This window comes from Aquarana catesbeiana, linkage group LG02, assembly GCF_042186555.1.
Source record: "Aquarana catesbeiana isolate 2022-GZ linkage group LG02, ASM4218655v1, whole genome shotgun sequence".
NCBI lineage: Eukaryota > Metazoa > Chordata > Amphibia > Anura > Ranidae > Aquarana > Aquarana catesbeiana.
In genome coordinates, this window is record NC_133325.1 from 465,811,062 (window position 1) to 465,834,253 (window position 23,192).

Sequence of the window (23,192 nt, forward strand, 5' to 3'; positions counted from 1 at the left end):
CATCCTCTCTCACCCATGCCCAGGGTGCTTTGTCTGGCAAAGCAGCGGCCTCTTCCCTCAGCTCAATGTCATCAGTGACTCCTTCCCTAGCTCCACCATGTCCTCATGAGGATTCCCTCGAACTGTTTGACCACAGTGTTGGGTACATGCTCCAGGAGGATGCCCAGCGTTTGGAAGGCTCTGATGACGATACTGAGCTCGATGAAGGCAGTAACATGAGCGCGGACAGAGGGGGTGCCCAAGAAGGACAGCAATCTGGCAGTCATGCTCCCCCTGCTGCAGCATACTGCCAGGTTTGCTCCAGTGATGAGGAGGGAGGGGATGATGAGGTCACTGACTCAACGTGGGTGCCTGATAGGAGAGAGGAGGAGGAGGAGGAGGAGGAGGAGGAGGAGGAGGAGGAGGAGGCGGCAGCACATCACCAACGAGGCAGGATGCCCTCCAGGGGCCAGCCTAAGGGCAGCACATTGACTGCATCACACCCCAAAGCTCCACATGTGCAGGGCGCTGCAGTCTCTGCGCGTTATTCAAAAAGTTCTTTGGTGTGGGCCTTTTTTGAGACGAGTGCATCAGATCGCACCGCTGCTATTTGCAACATATGTCTCAAGCGTATCTCGCGTGGCCAAAATATCTCCCGCTTGGGTACCACATGCTTGACCAGACATATGTTGACCTGCCATGCAGTTCGTTGGCAAGCGTATCTAAAAGACCCACACCAAAGAACAAAGAGGATCTCTCCTTGCTCCTCATCAGCTGAGATTTCCAACCCCACTAGACCTTCAGTCCTCTCTGAGACCTGCAGTGAGAGGAATGAAGGTGTAGAATTAGGTGTGTCACAGCCAAGTACTTGTGGGCAATCTGCTTTTGGTACACCGACGTCAGATTGTACCAGGCAAATTTCCCTGCCCCAGCTGCTGCACCGCCGAAAGAAGTTTGCTCCCAGCCATCCACATGCCCAGCGGTTGAATGCTAGCTTGGCAAAATTGCTAGCACTTCAACTGCTGCCTTTTCAGTTGGTAGACTCTGCCCCCTTCCGTGAGTTTGTGGAATGTGCGGTTCCTCAGTGGCAGGTACCCAAACGCCACTTTTTCTCACGGAAGGCGATTCCGGCTCTCTACCGGCATGTGGAAGGCAATGTCCATGCCTCGCTGGACAGGGCGGTCAGCGGTAAGGTGCATATTACCGCTGACTCATGGTCCAGCAGGCATGGACAGGGACGTTACCTAAGTTTCACGGCGCATTGGGTGACTCTGCTGGCAGCTGGGAAGGATGCAGGACAAGGTGCAGTAGTGTTGGAGGTTGTTCCGCCACCACGCCTCCAAAATGCTGATTGTGACACACCTCTCTCCTCCACCCCCTCCTCTTCTTCTTCCTCCATGGCCTCTTCCTCGGAACCAGCGGTGCTCCGTAGGCGTTCAAGGGGCTACGCAAGTACGCAGGCCAAAAGATGCCATGCGGTGCTTGAGCTGGTGTGCTTGGGGGACAGGAGCCACACTGGGGCAGAGGTTCTGTCAGCTCTGCAGGGGCAGGTTCAGAGGTGGTTGACGCCACGCCAACTTAAGGCAGGAATGGTGGTTTGCGACAATGGCACCAACCTCCTCTCTGCCCTCCGACAGGGACAAATGACCCATGTGCCCTGTTTGGCTCACGTCCTTAACTTGGTGGTGCAGCGGTTCTTGGGCAGGTACCCGGGCTTACAGGATGTCCTGAGGCAGGCCAGGAAAGTCTGTGTGCATTTCCGCCGGTCATATAATGCCAGTGCTCGGCTGACGGACCTCCAAAAGGAGTTTAACCTGCCCAAGAACCGCCTAATCTGTGACATGCCCACCAGGTGGAACTCAACGTTGGCCATGCTGCAGCGGCTGCACACGCAGCAGAGGGCCATCAATGAGTACCTGTGCGACTATGGCACCAGGACAGGGTCAGGGGAGCTTGGTTTTTTTTCCCCACGCCAGTGGGCCATGATCAGGGATGCATGCACTGTCCTGTCACCATTCGAGGAGGCCACGAGGATGGTGAGCAGTGACAGTGCATGCATCAGTGACACTGTCCCCCTTGTCCACCTGTTGGAGCACACGCTGCGTGGAATAATGGACAGGGCACTTGAGGCAGAACAGAGGCAGGAAGAGGAGGACTTCCTTAGCTCTCAAGGCCCCCTTTATCCAGACAGTGTTCCTGCGTGCCCGCCGATCACACAGGAAGAGGACGAGGAGGAAGAGGAGGAGGAGGAAGATTGTGTCAGTATGGAGGTGGAGCCTGGCACTCAGCATCAGCAGCAGTCTTTAAAGGATCAGTCCCAAGAAACACATGGACTTGTACGTGGCTGGGAGGAGGTGGCTGCGGACCATGTCGTTCTTAGTGACCCAGAGGACTCCGGACCGAATGCCTCAGCAAACCTACGCTGCATGGCCTCCCTGATCCTGCAAAGCCTGCGTAAGGATCCTCGTATTCGTGGTATCAAGGAGAAGGACCAATACTGGCTGGCAACCCTCCTTGATCCACGTTACAAGGGTAAGGTTGCGGACCTTATCTTGCCATCGCAGAGGGAGCAGAGGATGAAACATCTTCGGGAGGCCTTGCAGAAAGGTCTGTGCAACGCGTTCCCAGAGACTGGGAGGTTACAAACTCCTGTTTCTGGACAACGTGTTGCTGAGGCTTCGGTCAGTCAAAGAAGGAGCGGTGGAGAAGGTGGCCGTCTGACCGATGCGTTCAGACAATTTTTTGGTCCGCAGCCCCAAGGTATGATCGGTTCCAGCAACCATCGCCAGCGTCTGTTTTACATGGTGCAGGAATACCTAGGGGCAAGATCAGACTTGGACACCTTTCCCACCGAAAATCCTCTGGGTTACTGGGTCTTGAGGATGGATCACTGGCCAGAGCTTGCACAGTATGCAATTGAGCTACTGGCCTGTCCTGCATCCAGCGTTCTTTCGGAACGCACATTCAGTGCTGCTGGAGGCGTGGTAACCGATCACAGGGTGCGTCTGTCCACCGACTCGGTCGATCGGCTGACCTTCATAAAAATGAATGAGTCTTGGATCACCACCAGCTACCAAGCACCTGATGCTGATGTAACCGAATAATTTTTTTTGAAATCTCAGATCCCTTCAAAGACTGCCTATGCTGATGCTGAGTGACTATCCCTGAGTAATTATCCTCTTCCTCCTCAATCATCACGCTGATAGCTTGTAAGAACATTTTTGGTTCTGGGCGCCACCACCAGTGCCTAAGGCCCAATTTTTCAGCCCCTGTCTAACAGGGGCGTGTAATTACAATTTTTGATGCAATACTTTGCAGCAGGGCTCGTTCCTGCGTTCCAACTAGAGTGTCTGTGAGGGGTTGCAGTGTTGTGGCACCAGCACCAGTGCCTAAGGCCCAATTTTTCTGCCCCTGTCTAACAGGGGCGTGTAATTACAATTTTTGAAGCAATAATTTGCAGCAGGGCTCGTTCCTGCGTTCCAACTAGAGTGTCTGTGAGGGGTTGCAGTGTTGTGGCACCAGCACCAGTGCCTAAGGCCTAATTTTTCAGCTGCTGTTCAACAGGGGCATGTAATTACAATTCTTGATCTAATATTTCACAGCAGGGCCCTGTGAGGGCTTACAGTGTTGTGGCCACAGCAACACCTAAGGCCCAAATTTCTGCTGAGTATATAGGGCAGGACCCTACTTTCAAACATCTAACTTACAAACGACTCCTACTTGCAAACGGAAGGAGACAACAGGAAGTGAGATGAAATCTACCCCTAGGAAGGGAAATTCTCTCCTGTAAGAGTTAATATGGGAAAACAAGTTCTCCTTTCCACTGATGCTTTCCAATCCTTGTTCCACAAAAAAACCCAAATTTTCAAAAAACATTTTTCATTGGGACAAAAAAGTGAGGTGAAATCTTCTGAAGAGGAGGAAAGACAGCAAAACAAATGTCACAGGGGTGATAACCCTTCCCTATGTTTTCCAAAAAGCTTAGAAAAGATTTTTTGGCTGGAGCTAAACACGTTAAAAATGTTCAAAATTACAAACAGATTCTACTTAACAACAAACCTACAGTCCCTGTCTTGTTTGCACCGCCTGTATACTGCTGTTCAGAGTATATAGGGCCTGGTGGCCCCACACCTTTCCTTATTTTAATTTGGGTGCGGGGTTCCCCTTAATATCCATACAAGACCCAAAGGGACTGGTAATGGACTGGGGGGTACCCATGCCGTTTGTCTCACTGATTTTCATCCATATTGCCATGACCCGACATGACATTAAACCCGCAAGCAGTTTTAAATGAGATTTTTTCCTTTAAAAATGACATTTGGTGCAGGGACTGTTCTAAACATGGGAAACACGCGTCACTTTACAGGCATACTATAGACACCCCCCAGGTACGATATTTAAAGGAATATTTCACTTTTTTTTTTTTACTTTAAGCATCATTAAAATCACTGCTCCCGAAAAAACGGCCGTTTTTAAAAGTTTTTTTTGCATTGATACATGTCCCCTGGGGTAGGACCCGGGTCCCCAAACCCTTTTTAGGACAATACCATGCAAATTAGCCTTTAAAATGAGCACTTTTGATTTCGAACGTTCGAGTCCCATAGACGTCAATGGGGTTCTAACGTTCGTGCGAACTTTCGGTCCGTTCGCGGGTTCTGGTGCGAACCGAACCGGGGGGTGTTCGGCTCATCCCTACTATAGATCCTATTCAGAATCCTGGAAAGGGAGGATTCCATATCATCATTATATTTGTATAAAGCATGGCAAGCTATAGGTGAGCAGAGATTATGTGAGGAAAAGTTCATGACATGCTCTGAAATTCGCATTTTAAATGAACGTGTATGAAAGTCAAAGTTAACCCATGCAGTAAATCGATTTCCCAATATGTACATATTTACAAGTTGAACAGCCCCACACTTATTGGTACCCTTAGTTTGACAGAATAAATGGCAATTTGTACAAAAATTACTCCGGACTAATTGGTGCCCTATCGAAAGTGTGATATTTGTTATTTGTTGCTATTCATGATAGAGCGTGAAGGTGTCACAAGTTTAGACATAACTAGATCTTCCTTAATTGTAAGTTATCTTCATGTTTAAGAGATTTTGCTCTGTGACACGCATTCCTAAGATATTTGTCTATATGCCCTCAAGCCATAAAACTTGATCGGAATTTGTTGGTCTTTTGAGTCATTACCAGAACCCCAATAGAGTGAAAATCTTTTAATGGGGACATTTTTTCCTGTGATAACCGTCCAAGGCCGGCCATAGATGGTTCAAATCTTTGCCGGTTCAGCAGGAAACCAATGGTTGCAGGAAATACATTTTCTCTGTGTACGGCCGGCATAAGAATAGAATTTGGATAGGCATCCTCTACTTCTTGTCTACAGGACAGGAAGTGAAGGAAAATCTCTTGAATGGGACACATATGGCAAAACACTGACAGTGTTTTGTAACCATTCCTTATTTTATCCAAAATGAAAAAAAATTACTGATGAAAAGGCAAATATACTTTGTACTGCAAGTGCTCTTGAAAGTGCAGTCGCTGTAGATCTGAGGGGGGCATGCAAGGAAAATAAAAAAACATAATTTTAGCTTAAACATGACTGGATGATAAAATCAGCAGAGCTTCCCCTCATTTCAGATCTTCCCCTCATATCTACAGCGACTGCACTTTCAAGTGCACTTGTAGTGCAAAGTGGTTTTGCCTTTTGTAAATAACCTCCACTGTCATCTTACCAGTGCAGGGCAGAGGGCATTTTCTGACAACTCACCTTACCTGAACTTCCTCACAGTTCCATGCGCCTCCACATCCAGCCGCTAAAATTGGCTGTGTCTGCAATCTTGATTGGGCTGTTAGGTCCAGACACTATCATAGGGGGGCAGGTTACTGTATATGCTCTCTTATTACCATTCTGGGAAATATTTATGACTGCAGGGGAGCAACAAGCTGTGAAGGTGCACAACTAAGGTGTGTATGTGGGGTTGGGGGATGCCCTTTACAGAGTCACTGTCATTTTGCATTGCATGAGCAAGGTGACAATGGGTGTTATTTACGAAAGGCAAATCCACTTTGCACTACAAGTGCACTTGGAAGTGCAGTCACTGTAAATCTGAGGGGTAGATCTGAAATGAGGGGAAGCTCTGCTGATTTTATCATCCAATCATGTGCAAGCTAAAATGCTGTTTTTTTATTCTCCTTGCATGTCCCCCTCGGATCTACAGCGACTGCACTTCCAAGTGCAATTTCAAGTGCACTTTGCACTTGTAGTGCAAAGTGGATTTGCCTTTCGTAAATAACATCCAATGTCTCTTTAACATACAACTGCAAAGTACCTGAATCCGTCTTGATATTAGCCTCTATCATGCCTTGCGCAGTAGCGTTTATCCCGGGAAAGGAAGGGGCAACACTAGGAACCAAATCAGACAGAAAGATGATGGGAAACATTACATTTCCCAAGGAGAATAGTCATGAGATCAATACCATGTCTAATATCTATCAAATTGTGATTGTATTCTATTCAGTAATATGTTGGTTATCAGACTATGAGATGTGGTCATGTGGAAATATTGATGCAGTTAGCAAAACTGCCACTAAGGGAGTGACTGCTAAAATATCATAAACACTTCAGCACTCCTACATCAAACCCTTCCACTCTATTGATTGAGTGAGGGTTGGCCAGTGACACCCACTAAAGAGTCTACAAATAGCTGCTGCAATTGGCAGTAAACAGCTCTCAATTTTCCTATGAAACTATACACAATTGCTGAGGGTCACGAGAGCCAGTGACTCTGATACACCAGACTGGACTACTCCTTAAGCTAACTGGACACTGCACAGCAACCAAAATCCAAGAAAACCATGTTAGGTACTTTTTACCTTTTGAACTCCTTGCTTTTTCTGTTGCTTATTGTTTATGTTCTTTTTATCTTTTTTATCTGTAAATGTTTTATTGCACTGTTGTTTCTTCTCTAAACAAGAAATTAAAGAATCCTTGGCTCCTTGAAGGCAGCTACCATTTTTTAAACCCCTTTATATTCCTGTCTGGCAAGGCAGTGAGTTTCACAGATATTTCATAGACCCCTTTCACACTGGAGGAGTTTTTCAGGTGCTTTAGCGCTAAAAACAGCGCCTGAAAAATGCCTCATCTGCAATCCAAGTGTGAAAGCCCGAGTGCTTTCACACTGGGGCGCTGCGCTGGTGGGACGTCAAAAAAAGTCCAGCAAGCAGCTTCTTTTAGGTGATTTAGGAGCAGTGTATATGTAGCTCCTAAATCGTAAAAAAAGAAAACTAAAACGCTGATGGGGATTCCCTATAAAATAACAAAACTCCAAAAAGAAATGTGTAAGCTGCAACCAACCAATTAGTGCTGTGACACCTTTTGCTATAAATCAATATCAAATATGTTGGTGCGTTTATCAAACTATCCCCTGTTGGAATGTCACGTGACTTTCTCAAGTCACATGACATGTGATGATACGCATGGGGAGAAGGAGTCAGTGATGTCTTCGCGTAGTGTTCAGCAAACACAGTCACGTGACATGTGATGATACGCGTGGGGAGAAGGAGTCAGTGACGTCTTCGCGTAGTGTTCGGCAAACACAGCGATAGCTGTATGAGCGGTGAAGCTGTCTGACCATTATAACAAAAGCAATTCAGCTACTGCAAATGTGTGAGTGGATTACATTGTTTGCCGAGTCTTGTAGCATTTAAAAACACTGTGCAATGATGGTTTTTCTTTTATCTTTATGTGAATCATCACCTTGCAAATTTAATTCATCATGCAACTGTGATCTGTGAGAATTGAAATACAAGCAAGTTCATCAAAGGCAATTAATTGGACATTTAGACCTCAGCTGGATTAACACAAACAGACACTATTTATTGCTTTTTTTTGTTCATCCATATATATCTAGGGATGTGTGTTCCCTTATATGTTTTTTGATGCATCTATTTGCATTTATTCACTTTATTGATTGATATATTTATTTGCACCTATTAACTTTACTGATTGTGATATCAGGGTATATGTTTTTTGATGCATTTTTTTGCATTTATTCACTTTATTGATTGATTATTTATGTGCACTTATTCACTTTACTGATTATGATATCATTGTATTTTTATGGTTTAGGATTTTATGTATAAACACCACTCCAACAGATGGGGATAGTTTGATAAGCGCACCAACATATTTTATATTGATTTACTGCTCCTAAAGCGCCCCTGCCCATTGAAATCAAAGGGCAGCACAGCGGAAGCGCCTGCAAAGCGCCCGCCGAAGAAGAGGATACCGGGGTTATGGCAGCTGGCTGCTGCCATAAAAACAATATTCCTCTTCAAACTTAGGACATATATCGGCGTGCGGCAGTCCATAAGTGGTTAAAGGAATTGTAAAGGCAGAAGGTTTTTTATCTTAATGCATTCTATGCATTAAGATAAAAAAACCTTCTGTGTGTAGCAGCCTTCTCAGCACCCATTATTACTTACCTGAGCCCCATCTCTTTCCAGCGATGTCCACGAGTGTCTTAGCCATCTGGGACGGTACTCTCCTCCTGATTGCCTGAGACACAGCAGTGGCGCCATTGGCTCCCGTGGCTGTCAATCAAAGTCACTTAGCCAATCAGAAGAGAGTGGGGGCCGGGGGGCAGGGCTCCATGTCTGAATGGACACAGGGAGCTGTGACTCGGCTCGGGTGCCCCCATAGCAAGCTGCTTGCTGTGGGGGCACGCAACAGGAAGGAGGGGCCAGGAGCCGCGCAAAGGGACCCGAAAAGAAGAGGATCCAGGCCACTCTGTGCAAAACCAACTGAACAGAGGAGGTAAGTATAACATGTTTGTTATTTTATATATATATATATATATATATATATATATATATATATATATATATATATATATATATATATATATATATATCTTTTTTAAACAAGACTTTACAATCACTTTTAGCCCCCCAAAAAATACATAAAATAACAAAACTTCTCGCCTTATTCCCTGGCTTCTAGTGTGCTTGATTAGGCAAGGTTGATGTCAGTTGACCTTCCAGCTGGAAACCTGAGAATCCCAAACCCTATGAAAACGTGCTCCTGTACAGTGTAGAAATCCATTCTTGCAGGATTTTAGGTCCTTCGCTTTCCCAGAATACTTCAAGTAGGGCCCAGTGATATTATCACCATCATCTAAGCAAGCACTGGAAGCCATGATTTTAAGTTGGATTTTTTCCCCAATGCTTTATTGGTATTTTTGGTTTAAATTAATATTTTTATTCAGTGGTGGGGAGGGGGGAGCTTGGAAATAAGCAAGGTCTGTGTTAGTGTTCTAAGAACAATTGCAGTATTGATTTTCTTGAGTAATAGACATAGCAAATACCAGATCCCGGTAAGGCACGTTTTATTTAAAATGTGTGGTATGTTTTCATTTTTTTCAGGAACCTTAAGTCAGAAGGCGATCTTCCTTGTTTCAGTTTCCTAATGACAAACCAGATATTCTGATTTCCTTTAAAGTTAAAATAAAATAACTACTTGTTATTCAAAATGAAGGTCCTTATTCATATACTGTATATATAGGAGATTCCAGCTTATGCTGCATTTGCATTTATTTCCAAGGTGATAGAACTACTCCCTATTTGGCGTTAACGTATTCCATGTAATATTGACACTTGCCCAATTTTTATTTTGCCACCAGGAGGCACCATTTTCTCTTCTTGCAAGATTGCTGCGTAGGCCAGCCTTCAGAGTCAATTTAGAATTCAGCTAGTCTGAAGTGCTGACATAATAAATATGAGTCTTCAGGCTTAGCTAGATCACATTATCCTCTGTGCTAGAGGCTGATAAGGTCTTATTATTATTTCAGTTTTTACTTTAGCTGCCATACATTGTACACTATGAGTGCCACACAGATCACCGGAATTTACAGAGATCCTTTGATTAATCACAATTTGTAGTTCTTCTTTTTTCTATCATCTAAGGAAATCCTGCTGCTAGAGCAAGCAAATATCATACTCTGTAAAAGAACATGTAAGGCTTACCTTTCAAATCTTTGTGCTTAGGGAGCTATGGGAAACACTGGAATCTGACACTCCAGGGTGTGTCGAATAACTAATCTCCCGCTTTGCGCTGTGGTTCCTCCTGCAGTTTATTGTTGTTGTATTGATGTAGCCGCCACAGGAAGGACCCACTCTTATGCCCCATACACACGGTCGGATTTTCCAACGGAAAATGTGTGATAGGACCCTGTTGTCGGAAATTCCGACCGTGTGTGGGCTCCATCACACATTTTCCATCGGAATTTCCGATACACAAAGTTTGAGAGCAGGATATAAAATTTTCCGACAACAAAATCCGTTGTCGGAATTTCCGATCGTGTGTACACAAATCCGAAGCACAAAGTGCCACGCATGCTCAGAATAAATAAAGAGATGAAAGTTATTAGCTACTGCCCCGTTTATAGTCCCGACATACGTGTTTTACGTCACCACGTTCAGAATGATCGGATTTTCCGACAACTTTGTGTGACCGTGTGTATGCAAGACAAGTTTGAGCCAACATCCGTCGGAAAAAATCCTAGGATTTTGTTGTCGGAATGTCCAATCAATGTCCGACCGTGTGTACGGGGCATAACAGTGGGGTTGCATTAAAGGAGATTGTTATTGGGAAACATGACAGTGGCCATTTTTCAGAAAATGCTGTTTTCCTGGTTGTCATAATGAACTAGTTCAGGAGTCTTCAAATTATGGTCCATGGGCTACACTCTGTCCGCTACAAGAGTTTATCCTGAGCGCAGCAACTTTCTGTGAAAATACCTAGCCTAGTTGGCAGTGGAGGCACTGGTCTGTGTATGGAGACTGGCGCATTCACTACCAGCCAGATGTGGACCCCCACTGCCTGGCTGCTAAAACCACTAGTGTCCTAGTAGCCAATGATTGCCCCACTGCCAGCATTTACAGGAGGCCAAACTGCCTTCATCCAGACCTGGTTTGCCTCCCAGCTTCTGTCCTGCTTTTCTGCTGTTTGAAATGTAAAGGGGGAGTCTGCTTTGGTAAACCTGGATGTAAAAGGGGGCTCTGATGGGCACCCCTTGCAAGAAATAGGAACTCTTCTGGGCACTTCTGGATGTAAGAAGATACTCTGCTGGGCCCTCTTGGGTGTTGGTTGTAAGGGGTGACTCTGATGGACAACCCTGGATGTAAGAGGGGAATCTGATGGGCAGTCCTGGATTTAGGGGGGACTCTGATGAGCAGTGCTGGATGGAAGGGGGGACTCTGATGGGCAACCCTGGATGTAAGAGGGGAATCTGATGGGCAGTCCTGGATTTGGGAGGGACTCTGATGAGCAGTGCTGGATGGAAGGGGGGCTCTGATGGGCAACCCTGGATGTAAGAGGGGAATCTGATGGGCAGTACTGGATTTAAGGGGGGACACTGATGATCAGTGTTGGTTGGAAGGGGGGACTCTGATGGGCAGTCCTGGATGTAAGGGGGAACCCAGATGGGCACCTCTTGATATAAGGAGTGACGCTCCTGGGCACTCCTGAATGTAAACAGGGACTCTGCTGGTCACTCTTGGAACATAGGGGGGACTCTGATGGGTAGTCGAGGATGTAAGAGGGGACCCTGATAGGCACTCCCTGATATAAGAAGGGATTCTCCTGAGCATTCCTGGCTGTAAGGAGGACTTTGCTGGGCACTCTTGAATGTAAGGGGGATTCCGACGCTCCTGAATGTCAGAAGAACTCTGCTGGGCACTCCTGAATGTAAAGGGGGAACTCTGATGAAACTCCTGACTTTTATGCCCCGTACACACGGTCGGACATTGATCGGACATTCCGACAACAAAATCCTAGGATTTTTTCCGACGGATGTTGGCTCAAACTTTTCTTGCATACACACGGTCACACAAAGTTGTTGGAAAATCCGATCATTCTGAATGCGGTGACGTAAAACACGTACGTCGGGACTATAAACGGGGCAGTAGCCAATAGCTTTCATCTCTTTATTTATTCTGAGCATGCGTCGGATTTGTGTACACACGATCGGAAATTCCGACAACGGATTTTGTTGTCGGAAAATTTTATAGCAAGCTCTCAAACTTTGTGTGTCGGAAAATCCGATGGAAAACGTGTGATGGAGCCTACACACGATCGGAATTTCCGACAACAAGGTCCTATCACACATTTTCCGTTGGAAAATCCGACCGTGTGTACGGGGCATAAGAGGGAAGCTGCTGGTCTCTCTTTATAAAGCTGATTTTTTTTCGGCTCATGAATATTTGTAAAACATACAATGTGGCCCCTGTATCTAAAAGTTTAGAGACCCCTAATCGAGTGGCTTCAGTACGAAGTCACTGACCTGGAACACGTATGCAGATTTGGAGTTCTTACATCACTCTAAACTTCCTGATCTGTGTACATGTTCCAATAGGATTACATTCAGAAAAAGCCAGAACACAAGCTTTTTAGAAGTCTCTCAGTACAGGTTTCCTTTAATGACAAAAGTATTTACTATTCAGTAAACATCATGGCGTAAAATTCTAAATTCTATTCCTTCCTGAAATCAGATACGCCTTTATATCTGCCTAGTCATTTCTTTGGTTGCATAATAACTTATTGTTTTTGCAAACCTCTAAAATTATCCAAAAAACCTTCCGTAAGCCATACTTAAGTGTTAAAGTATCTAGCCCAGAGGAGGAAAGAACTTGCACATTAACTGAAAAGCTGGCTGCTGACAATGCAGTTTGCTAGACATAAATATGATTAAATCTATATTATAGAATCATTTAACCCAAGTACTTTGTGGTATAATGGGCATTGTAAAGTTCATCGCATTTCTTACCTTATAGCCGACAGAAATGGGATAGTTGCTTGTTTTTGACAGGTCCATAGCCGATTACAGGCGACAGAGGAAATGAAAGCAAAGACTTTCAGTGTCACTTGCTCCCTGGTCTTTAAGTAAAGTTGGATAAGCCACTGAAATCTGAGAATTAATCTTATAAAATAAGAAGGAGTGCTTAGTAACTTCCTGTACAGTAAATTATTTGAGGATATCCGATGCCAGGAACAGATCTGAATCCCCGTCAATAGAGAAAGATGTATACGGTTGCTGTCTGTTCTGTAAACTGAAAGTAAATGTTTCCTTGTGCTGCAGGATTGGTAGAAGTGAAAGTGACTTTATGACCAAGCTAAAACTGCAAGAGACGGAAATAAAGGATATGTGGCCTAGAATAAATCACTAATAAAAGAAACTGCTACGAACTATCCAACCCTGTGGGTAGAGAGAATTTATTTATTTATTCATTTATTTCAGGTACTTATATAGTGCTGTCAATTTACGCAGTGCTTTTACACATAGAGAATGGAAAGAGATGTAACTACAGGGACACTTAAACATACACTATATTACCAAAAGTATTGGGACGCCCGCCTTTACACACACATGAACTTTAATGGCCTCCTAGTCTTAGTCCGTAGGGTTCAATATTGAGTTGGCCCACCCTTTGCAGCTAGAACAACTTTAACTCTTCTGTGAAGGCTATCCACATGGTTTAGGAGTGTGTCTATGGGAATGTTTGACCATTCTTCCAGAAGAACATTTGTGAGTTCAGGCACTGATGTTGGACGAGAAGGCCTGGCTCGCAGTCTCCTCTCTAATTCATCCCAAAGGTGTTCTATCAGGTCGAGGTCAGGGCTCTGTGCAGGCCAGTCAAGTTCCTCCATCCCAAACTCACTCATCCATGTCTTTATGGACCTTTCTTCGTGCACTGGTCCAAATCATTTGATGGGGGGGGGGGGGGATTATTTTTCAGGGGTTGGGCTCGGCCCCTTATTTCCAGTGATAAATGTGAGAAAAGTCCTGGACAACCGCATTCAAAATGATAATCGTCTTTATTGATAAAAACAACAAAAGTACATGCCACAGCAAGAAGTACAGGGAAACTGACGCGTTTCACACTATAGTTAGTGCTTAATCATAGCTTTTTTTTTTTTCCTCCCTTATTTCCTGTGACAGGAACTCTTAAGGCGTCAGCATACCAAGAAATTTTGGACAATTTCATGCTCCCAACTTTTTGGGAACAGTTTGAGGATGGCCCTTTCCTGTTCCAACATGACTGCACACCAGTGCACAAACAAGGTCCATAAAGACATGGATGACCAAGCTTGGGGTGGGGGAACTTGACTGGCCTGCACAGAGTTCTGACCTAAACCCGATAGAACACCTTTGGGATGAAATAGAGCGGAGACTGTGAGCCAGGCCTTCCTCTCCACATCAGTGCTTGACCTCACAAATGCGCTTCTGGAATAATGGTCAAACATTCCCATAGACACACTCCTAAACCTAATTATAGCTGCAAACGGTGGGCCAACTCAATATTGAACCCTACGGACTAAGACTGGGTTGCCATTAAAATTCATGTGCGTGTAAAGGCAGGTGCCCCAGTACTTTTGGTAATATAGTGTATGTATTGATCTGGAGATCCAACAGATAGAGAAACCACTTGTTGACCACGCATTGAAGTTTTACTGCTACAGTGCGGGCAGGCCATGGATTTATGGCCGGAGCCCGCCGATCGTCAGAGCGAGTGACAGGAGAGAGCTTTGTGTATGTAAACACAAAGCCCTCTTCTCAAAGTGGGGATGTGCTGGTTTTTGTTTCCCTGCAAGGCAGGGAGTAAAAACTGGCCCATTGCTAAGAGAAATCAGCACGCATTACACATAGTATACATTGTTAGGCACACATTTAACCCTTTGATTGCCCCAGATGTTAACCCTTTCCCAGCCAGTGTAATTAGTACAGTGTCAGAGTGTATATTATTAGCACTGATCACTGTATTAGTGTCACTGGAGATGTCAGTGGCAGTTAGCCAGTTCCCACAGAACATGAGGAATCTTGCCATGAATAACAGGGCCATTATGACAGGGGTGGTAGGTTGCCTGTTTCCTGCTAGAGTAGTGTCAGATTACCCGCCATCCCACTATAAGCTGCTGATCACCACCATTACTAGTATTTAAAAAAATAATAATAATAATGCCAGTATATATCTCATAGTTTGTAGATGCTATAACTTTCACGCAAACCCATCAATATACACTTATTGGGAGTTTTTTTTTATCAAAATCATATAGAAAAATACATTTTGACCTAAATGTATGAAGAAATTCGATTTTTAAGATTTTTTTTCTTTTTTTTGGATATGTTTTATAGCTAGAAAATATTGGGAGTTTTTTCAAAATGAATGCTCTTTTCTCATTTATAGCGCAAAAATTTAAAAGCCCAGTGGTGATCAAATAGCACCAAAACAAGCTCTATTTGTGGGGAAAAAAATATATCAATTTTGTTTGCGTACAGAATTTAAGGACCGTGCAATCGCCAGTTAAAGTAGCTCAGTGCCGAATAGCAAAAATGTCCTTGTCGTGAAGGGGGTAAAATCTTCCAGAGCTGAAGAGGTTAACAAAGCTTTTTCAAAGAATTTTCATGAGAATGAGAAATTGAGATAACAAACATAGCCTGGAAAGGGCAGAAAAATGAATGGTCAGATTCATTTCTGGATATTTATTCCATTTTATTTAAACCAATATTTATCATACCCTTTTGAAAGTCTTATCTAGGGGTCGAGGCTGGTAGTGGTCTGTAGTTAGAATATTCTTTCCTAGAGGCCTTGGAGCAGAAAAGAGCCTATGAAAAAAAATCACTCTGTAGTTGTACAGAACCTCGTACAATGCAGACACCTCCAAATCTTCAACATCTCCCCATGACAAAGCAGAATGTCTAATGACGGTGCACAATGCAAAGTGTATGCTATAATGTTCTGTCACTTTTAAAGTGGTATTAAAACCAAAACAAAAATGTCCTATATTGTAGCTTACTAATCCTTAAATGTGGTGACTGCATTCGTTTTTCTTTTTTTTTCAGCTAATGATCCAGCCATTAACACCCTTCCTGTTTTATGGTGTCTCCAATCTGGAGGGAGGAGAGCCGGAGACACCTTTTGGAGAGCAGCATTGTCGATCTGGGGAGAGGGTAGCGTTCGATGCGCTAAAGGATTCCACTTACCAAGATTTTCCTTTTTTGCATAATATAACAGATACAAAACCAACAACTTAGTATGGTGATATGTCTGTGCATCGTCATGAATGCCCAGCAATGCCAACTCAGAAAACATAGGAAGGGACATATGCAGATGGACATTGATGTGGTCAAATATCTCAAATGTCCAAAATTATGTCAATCTGGGGCAGTCCCAAAACATGTGAAGATATGTGCCAGGATCCCTTAAACAGCATGGGCAGGTCAGCAACAGCTGGGGAAATATTTTATGCAATCATTGTGGGTTGAAATATACCCTATGTAGAAACTTGGTCTGAATCAGTTTATCTCTAGATGAAATAACAAGTTTAGGACAATCTTCAAGACAGTCCCCCCCATCCAATGTTGAAAAATATCCTCTCTCCCATGTCCCCACTTGCTGTCAATTTTGGGATAATCCACGTTGAGGAGAGCCAGATATAGGGAGAAGAGGGGCTTCAGAGGAGAGTCCTGGGCACGGAGACTCTTATTCGGGTCTGTTTCAAGAATAGGAGGTTGTGGGAACTGAGACCAAGCAGCATGTGACAATTGGAGGTAGTGGAAGTGCAAGGTGATTTAAATACATAAGATGGGTCCTGAAAAGACAAGAGGGTCAGGCAAAGATCTGAAATGAGCGATTACCCCACAGAGGTTGGTTAGGCAACCAATAATTAGGCTTAATAAATGTCTTCCGCCTCTCCTTTTTATTGTGCATCTCTGCTACCTGTGCACCTACTCCCAAACTACCATTTTGACAATGTATTTCTGAGATCAGCTCGCAATATAGCCATGCTGCATGGGATCGAGTGAATGACTTTATGCTACTCACCTTGTACATGCGCCGCAGGATATTACTTTGTTTACGTCTGTGTACAACAATACTGTAATGCCCTGTACACACGATCGGACATTCCGACAACAAAATCTTGGATTTATTTCCAACGGATGTTGGCTCAAACTTGTCTCTCATATACACGGTCACACAAATCTTGTCGGAAATTCCAAACGTCAAGAACGCAGTGACGTACAACACATATGACGAGCCGAGAAAAGGGAAGTTCAATAGCCAGTGTGGCTCTTCTGCTTGATTCCGAGCATGAGTGGAACTTTGTGCGTCGGAATTGTGTACACACGATCGGAATTTACGACAACAGATTTTGATGTCGGAAAATTTTAGATACAGATCTCAAATTTTGTGTGATGAAAATTCCGATGGAAAATGTCCAAAGGAGCCTACACATCGTCAGAATTTCCGGCAACAAGCTCCCATCGAACATTTTCCGTCTGAAAATCCGACCGCGTGTACGGGGCATAAGTTCTCACAAGATCTCCCATAGGGCACTGATGACTGTGTCTTTCCAGGGGGCAAGAGTGAGGCTAGGGCTACACCATTAGTGCCTTCTGAGAGAACTCGTACCCTTTGGGGAACCAGAGAGTGGACACAAGAAAGTTAAGTAAATAAAAAAAAAAAAAAAACTTAAAAAAAGATTTTAAAATGTTTTTGCATCACCATACAGATGCATACTGATGTGAATTACAGTTACAGAAACAGTTCCCTTTAATTCCCCCCCCCCCCGCAACAGGAAATTTTATACTTTCTTTGCAGGCTAAATAACCAGTCTAGGGGATTTGATTTTGTTTTGTTTATTTAAAGGGGTGAACTTGGATAGGGAATAGGGATGCGTAGGATGCCCAGAAATAAGAACTTTAGATAAACACTTGAGGGACTTGCTAATGCCTCTGGCTGCTATGAACTGACTCCAGCTGCATTGCCCACCCATGAGAGTGGTGGTGTAGCTAAAATATTAACAAAAAGGTTTCCCAACTGACGTTGCAGGTGCAGCTTCTGCCAGAAATACCAAAGCACCTGGCTGCTACTGTCCGAAGCTGGAGATATAGGGGTGCTTCTGGCTGTTTTGTACATGTAAAGTATTGCACCTTAGTGTCCTCTCTATAACCTTTGGGTATGTTGAAATGAAAGGTACTCACTCAATTCCTTTAAGTAGCTCCTTGAATTGAGAAGGCTGCTGCACTGGCACACTGCTGCACAGGCTGAGCATGGATTCCTGGAAGTCTGCATCTTCCAGTTTCATTACCTTGTTACGCAGGTCTTTTGACTGTTCTTTTCTACCTCCTCATCGCTCAGTGTCTAGCCTGCTTAGTGCATCCATGTGAGAGCTAACAAACCCATTGACTATTTATACACAGACACTAATTGGGATTTAAAAAGCCACAAATATGGGAAATTAACCTTTTAATTGCCATTTTAACCTGTGTGTGCCACCTTCTGTATCTGTACCAAGACCAAACATTCCAGGGTATGTAAACTTTTTATCAGGGCCATTTGGGTGATTGTTATCATTATGATTTAAAAAGGATCCAAAAATTATGTGATAATAAATGGCTTCACGTGATTGCTATCCTTAAATAAAAGACATTTTTTGGCATATTTTCAATATTAATGCCAAAATTTCACAATTTCTGCCAGGGTGTGCAAACTTTTGAGCATGACTGTATACTATATGGCCTGCCCTATATACTCTGCATAAAAACTGGGCCTTAGGTGTTGGTGATACCAGAACACTGTAACCCCTCACAGTTACTCTTGTTGGGGGCAGGAATGGGTCCTGCTGTGAAATATTATGTCAAAAATTGTAATTACATGCCCCTGTTGAACAGGGTTAGAAAAATTGGGCCTTTGGTTTTGGTGGCGCCAGAACACTGTAAGCCCACACAGTTACACTTGTTGGGTGCAGGAACGGGTCCTGCTGTGAAATATTGGATCAAAAATTGTAATTACATGCCCCTGTTAAACGGGCAGAAAAATTGGCCCTTGGGTGGTGGTGCCCTAAACCAAAAATATATTGTTGGAAACTAGCATCATCAAGATTGAGGAGGAATAGGATAGTCAGCATAGGCAGTCTTCAAGGGATCCCAGATGCATAGCAAATTCAATCAGTTACATCGATATCGGGTGCTTGATAGCTGCTGATCCAAGACTGATTCATTTTTATGAATGTGAGCCTATCAACGGAGTCTGTGGACAGGCGCACTCTTTGATCCGTTACAAACCCTCCAGCAGCACTGAATGTGCATTCAGGAAGCACGCTGGATGAGGACAGGCCAGTAGCTCAATTGCATATTGAGCAAGTTCTTGTCAGTGGTCCATCCTCAAGACCCAGTAACCCAGTGGATGCTCTGTTGGAAAGGTCTCCAAGTCTGCTCTTGCCCCTAGATATTCCTGCACCATATAATGCAGATGCTGGCGATAGTTGCTTGAACAAACCTTGGCACGGAGGACTGAAAATTTTTTAAAGGCATCGGTCAGCCGGCCACCTTCTCCACCACTCTTCCTCTGACTGAACGAAGCCTCAGCAACACATTATCCAGCACCAGGAAATGGTAACCTCCCTGGGTCTAGAAATGCGTTACACAAACCTTTCTTCAAGGCCTCCTGAAGATGTTTCATCCTCTGCTCCCTCTGTGAAGGCAGGATGAGTTCTGCAACTTTACCCTTTGTAACGTGGATCAGAAAGGGTTGCCAGCCAGTAATGATCTCTCTCCTTGATACCATGAATCCTAGGGTCCTTTCACATGCTTTGCAGAATCATGGAGGCCATGCAGCGTAAGTTTGCAGAGGCATTCGATTCTGAGTCCTCTGGATCACTAAGGATTACATTATCCATAACTATCTCCTCCCAGCCACGTACAACTCCTTGGGTTTCTGGGGACTAATAACCATCCCTTCAAGACTGCTGCTGAGTGTTATCCTCTACATCCATGCTGACACAATCCTCTTCTTCCTGTGTGTTTGGTGGGCTCACAGGACTGCTATCGGGATAAAGGGGGCTTTGAGAGGAAAGGAAGCCCTCCTCTTCCTCCCGCTGTTCTGCCTTAAGTGCCCTGTCCATGATTCCACGAAGCATATTCTTCAGCAGGAAGACTAGTGGGACAGTGTCACTGATGAATGTATTGTCGCTGCTCACCATCCTTGTGGCCTCCTCAAATGGTGACAGGACTGTGCATGCATCCTTGATCAGTAGCCACTGGCATGACGAAAAGAAGCCAAGATCTCCTGACCCTGTCCTGGTGTCATACTCACACAGGTACTCATTGATGGCCCTCTGCTGTGTGTGCAGGCCCTGCAGCATTGCAAACATTGAGTTCCACCTGGTGGGCATGTCACAAATGAGGCGGTTGGTGGGCAGGTTGCATTCCTTTTGCATGTCAGGCAGCCAAGCACTAGCATTGTAAGACCGGCGGAAATTACCACAGACTTTTCTGGCCTGCCTCAGGAGATCTTGTAAGCCTGGGTACCTGCTCAAGAACCGCTGCACCACCAAACTCAGGACGTGTGCCAAACATGAAACATGGGTCAAGTCGCATACAACCATTCCTGGCTGAAGCTGGCATGGTGTCAACCACCTCTGAGCCTGCCCCTGAAGACCAGACAGAATCTCTGCTCCAGTGTGGCTCCTGTCCCCTAGGCAGACCAACTCAAACACTGCATGACATCTTTTAGCCTGACTGCTTGCGTAGCCCCTTGAACAATTATGAGGACGCTGATTTAGAGGACAAATCTGCAGAAGAGGCCATAGAGGAAGAAGAAGAGGAGGGGGTGGAGGAGAGAGCTCTGGCAGAATCGCCCCTAGCATTTTGGAGGCGTGATGGCGGAACAAGCTCCAACAACACTGAACCCTGTCCTGCATCCTTCCCAGTTGCCAGCAGAGTTACCCAGTGTGCCGTGAATTTAAGGTATTATCCATGCCCATGCCTGCTGGACCATGAGTCAGTGGTAATATGCACCTTACTGCTGACCACCCTGTCCAACGAGGCCAAATCATTGCCTTCCACATTTCGGTAGAGAGCTGGAATAGCCTTCCGTGAAAGTAAATGCCATTTTGGAACCTGCCACTGAGGTACAGCACATTCCACAAATTCGCGAAAGGGGGTAGAGTCTACCAGCTGAAAAGACAGCAGTCGCAGTGCTAGCAATTTGGCCAAGCTAGCATTTAGATGCTGAGCATTTGTTTGGCTGGGACTGAATTTCTTTTTACGGTTCAGCAACTGGAATAGGGAAATTTGCCTGCTAAAATCAGTCGGTGGTGTACTGCTAGCAGATTGGCTGCAAGTACTTGGGACACCTATTGCTATACCTTCATTCCTCTCAGTGTGGGTTTTTGAGAGGACTGGAGGTATAGTAGGGTTGGAGATCCCAGATCAGGAGGAAGGAGAAGTCTCCCTTTTTCTTTGATGTGGGTCTTTCAAGTGCTGTTGCCAATGAACTGCATGGCAGGTCGTCATATGTCTGGTCAAGCATGTGGTGCCCAAGCGGCTGCTGTTCTGGCCACGCTTGATCCACTTCAGACATAGGTTGCAAACAGCAATGGTGCGATCTGCTGCACATGTGTCGAAAAAGACCCACACCAATGAACTTTTAAAAGTCAGTGGGGAGTCAGCAGCGCCCTGCACCTTTGGAGCTCTGCGGTGTGATGCAATAGGGTGGCTGCCCTTAAGCTGCCCCCTAGAGGACATCCTGCCTCATTGGAGTTGTGCCTCCTCCTCCTCACTTTTCTCCTCTCAGGCACTGAAGTACAGTCAGTGACCTCATCACCCCCTCCCTCCTCATCACTGGAGCAAACTTGGCAGTATGCTGCAGCTGGGGGAACATGAGTGCCAGTTTCTTGTCCTTCTGTGGCACCCCCTCTCTCTAGGCCCACGTTACTCCCTTCCTCAACCTGGGAATCAACATCGGAGCCTTCAAATCGCCTTCAAATTCTGGGGACTCCTATGTGCATGATGGTGGGGCTACGGAAGGAGCCGGTGGAATAGGCTGCTTTGGCAGATGCGTTGGAAGGCAAACTACTCTGAGCCTGGGTAACAGAGGATGAGGAGGATGAGGATAGCTTGGTTATCCACTCCACTAACTCTTCTGCATGTTGTGGCTCAATAACAGGGCCAGCAGCAGAAAAAAAGGACAAGCGTGCCCCACGGCCACCTACAGAAGATGCACCATGTCCACGACCACCACTGTTGACTGTAGACACAGAGGCTGCTTGCCCTCTTTCATATATATATATATATATATATATATATATATATACACACACACACACACACACCGCCTGAAGTGTATTAGACACTGTATACACCACCAGAAAAATAGTAAAAACTGTACACACTATATTAGCTACTGTGTACACCGCCTGCACTGTATTAGAAACTGTACTACGGTTGCACTGTATTGTGTACACCACCAGAAGTATAGTAGAAACTGTACACACTGTATTAGATACTGTTTACACCACCAAAAAAGTAGTAGAAACTGTACACACATTAGATACTGTGTACCCCGCCTGAAGTGTATTAGAAACTGTACACACTGTATTAGATACTGTGTACACCACCAGAAAAGTAGTAGAAATTGTACACATTGTATTAGATACTGTGTACACTACCAGAAGTGTAGTAGAAACTGTACACACTGTATTGGACACTGTGTACACCGCCTGGACTGTATTAGAAACGGTACTGCGTCTGCACTGTATTGTATACTGTGTACACCACCAGAAGTGTAGTAGAAACTGTACACACTGTATTAGATACTGTGTACACCGCCTGAAGTGTATTAGAAACAGTACACCACCGAATGCACTGTAGATATAGGCTACAAAGAATGCAGAGTGTGTGTGTGTGTGTGTATATATTTGTAGATAGATAGATAGATAGATAGATAGATAGATAGATAGATAGATAGATAGATAGATATACTAGACTGACTGTATATTATATATATACTGTATATACAGTCAGGTCCATAAATATTGGGACATCGACACAATTCTAATCTTTTGGTTCTATACACCACCACAATGGATTTGAAATGTAACAAACAAGATGTGTTTTAACTGCAGACTTTCAGCTTTAATTTGAGGGTATTTACATCCAAATTAGGTGAACGGTGTAGCAATTACAACAGTTTGTATATGTGCCTCCCACTTTTTAAGGGACCAAAAGTAATGGGACAATTGGCTGCTCAGCTGTTCCATGGACAGATGTGTGGTATTCACTCATTATCCCATTTACATGGAGCAGATAAAAGGTCCAGAGTTCATTTCAAGTGTGCTATTTGCATTTGGAATCTGTTGCTGTCAA

At 44.6% G+C, this 23,192-nt stretch overlaps 2 protein-coding genes across 5 annotated transcripts in view; one reads left to right on the forward strand and one right to left on the reverse strand.

Moving 5' to 3' along the window:
• The window catches only part of LOC141128402 (transcription factor ETV7-like), a 73,296-nt gene extending 60,170 nt beyond the window's left edge, over window positions 1-13,126 (reverse strand). For all 3 annotated transcript variants that reach the window (XM_073615679.1, XM_073615678.1, XM_073615677.1), the window contains exon 1: window positions 12,810-13,126. In XM_073615679.1, coding sequence (XP_073471780.1) covers window positions 12,810-12,857 — 48 coding nt within the window. In that variant the 5' untranslated portion in view covers window positions 12,858-13,126. The remainder of the gene's footprint in view (window positions 1-12,809) is intronic.
• LOC141128405 (large ribosomal subunit protein P2-like) overlaps window positions 1-23,192 on the forward strand; it is an 866,266-nt gene that overhangs the window by 764,038 nt on the left and 79,036 nt on the right. The window lies entirely within an intron of this gene.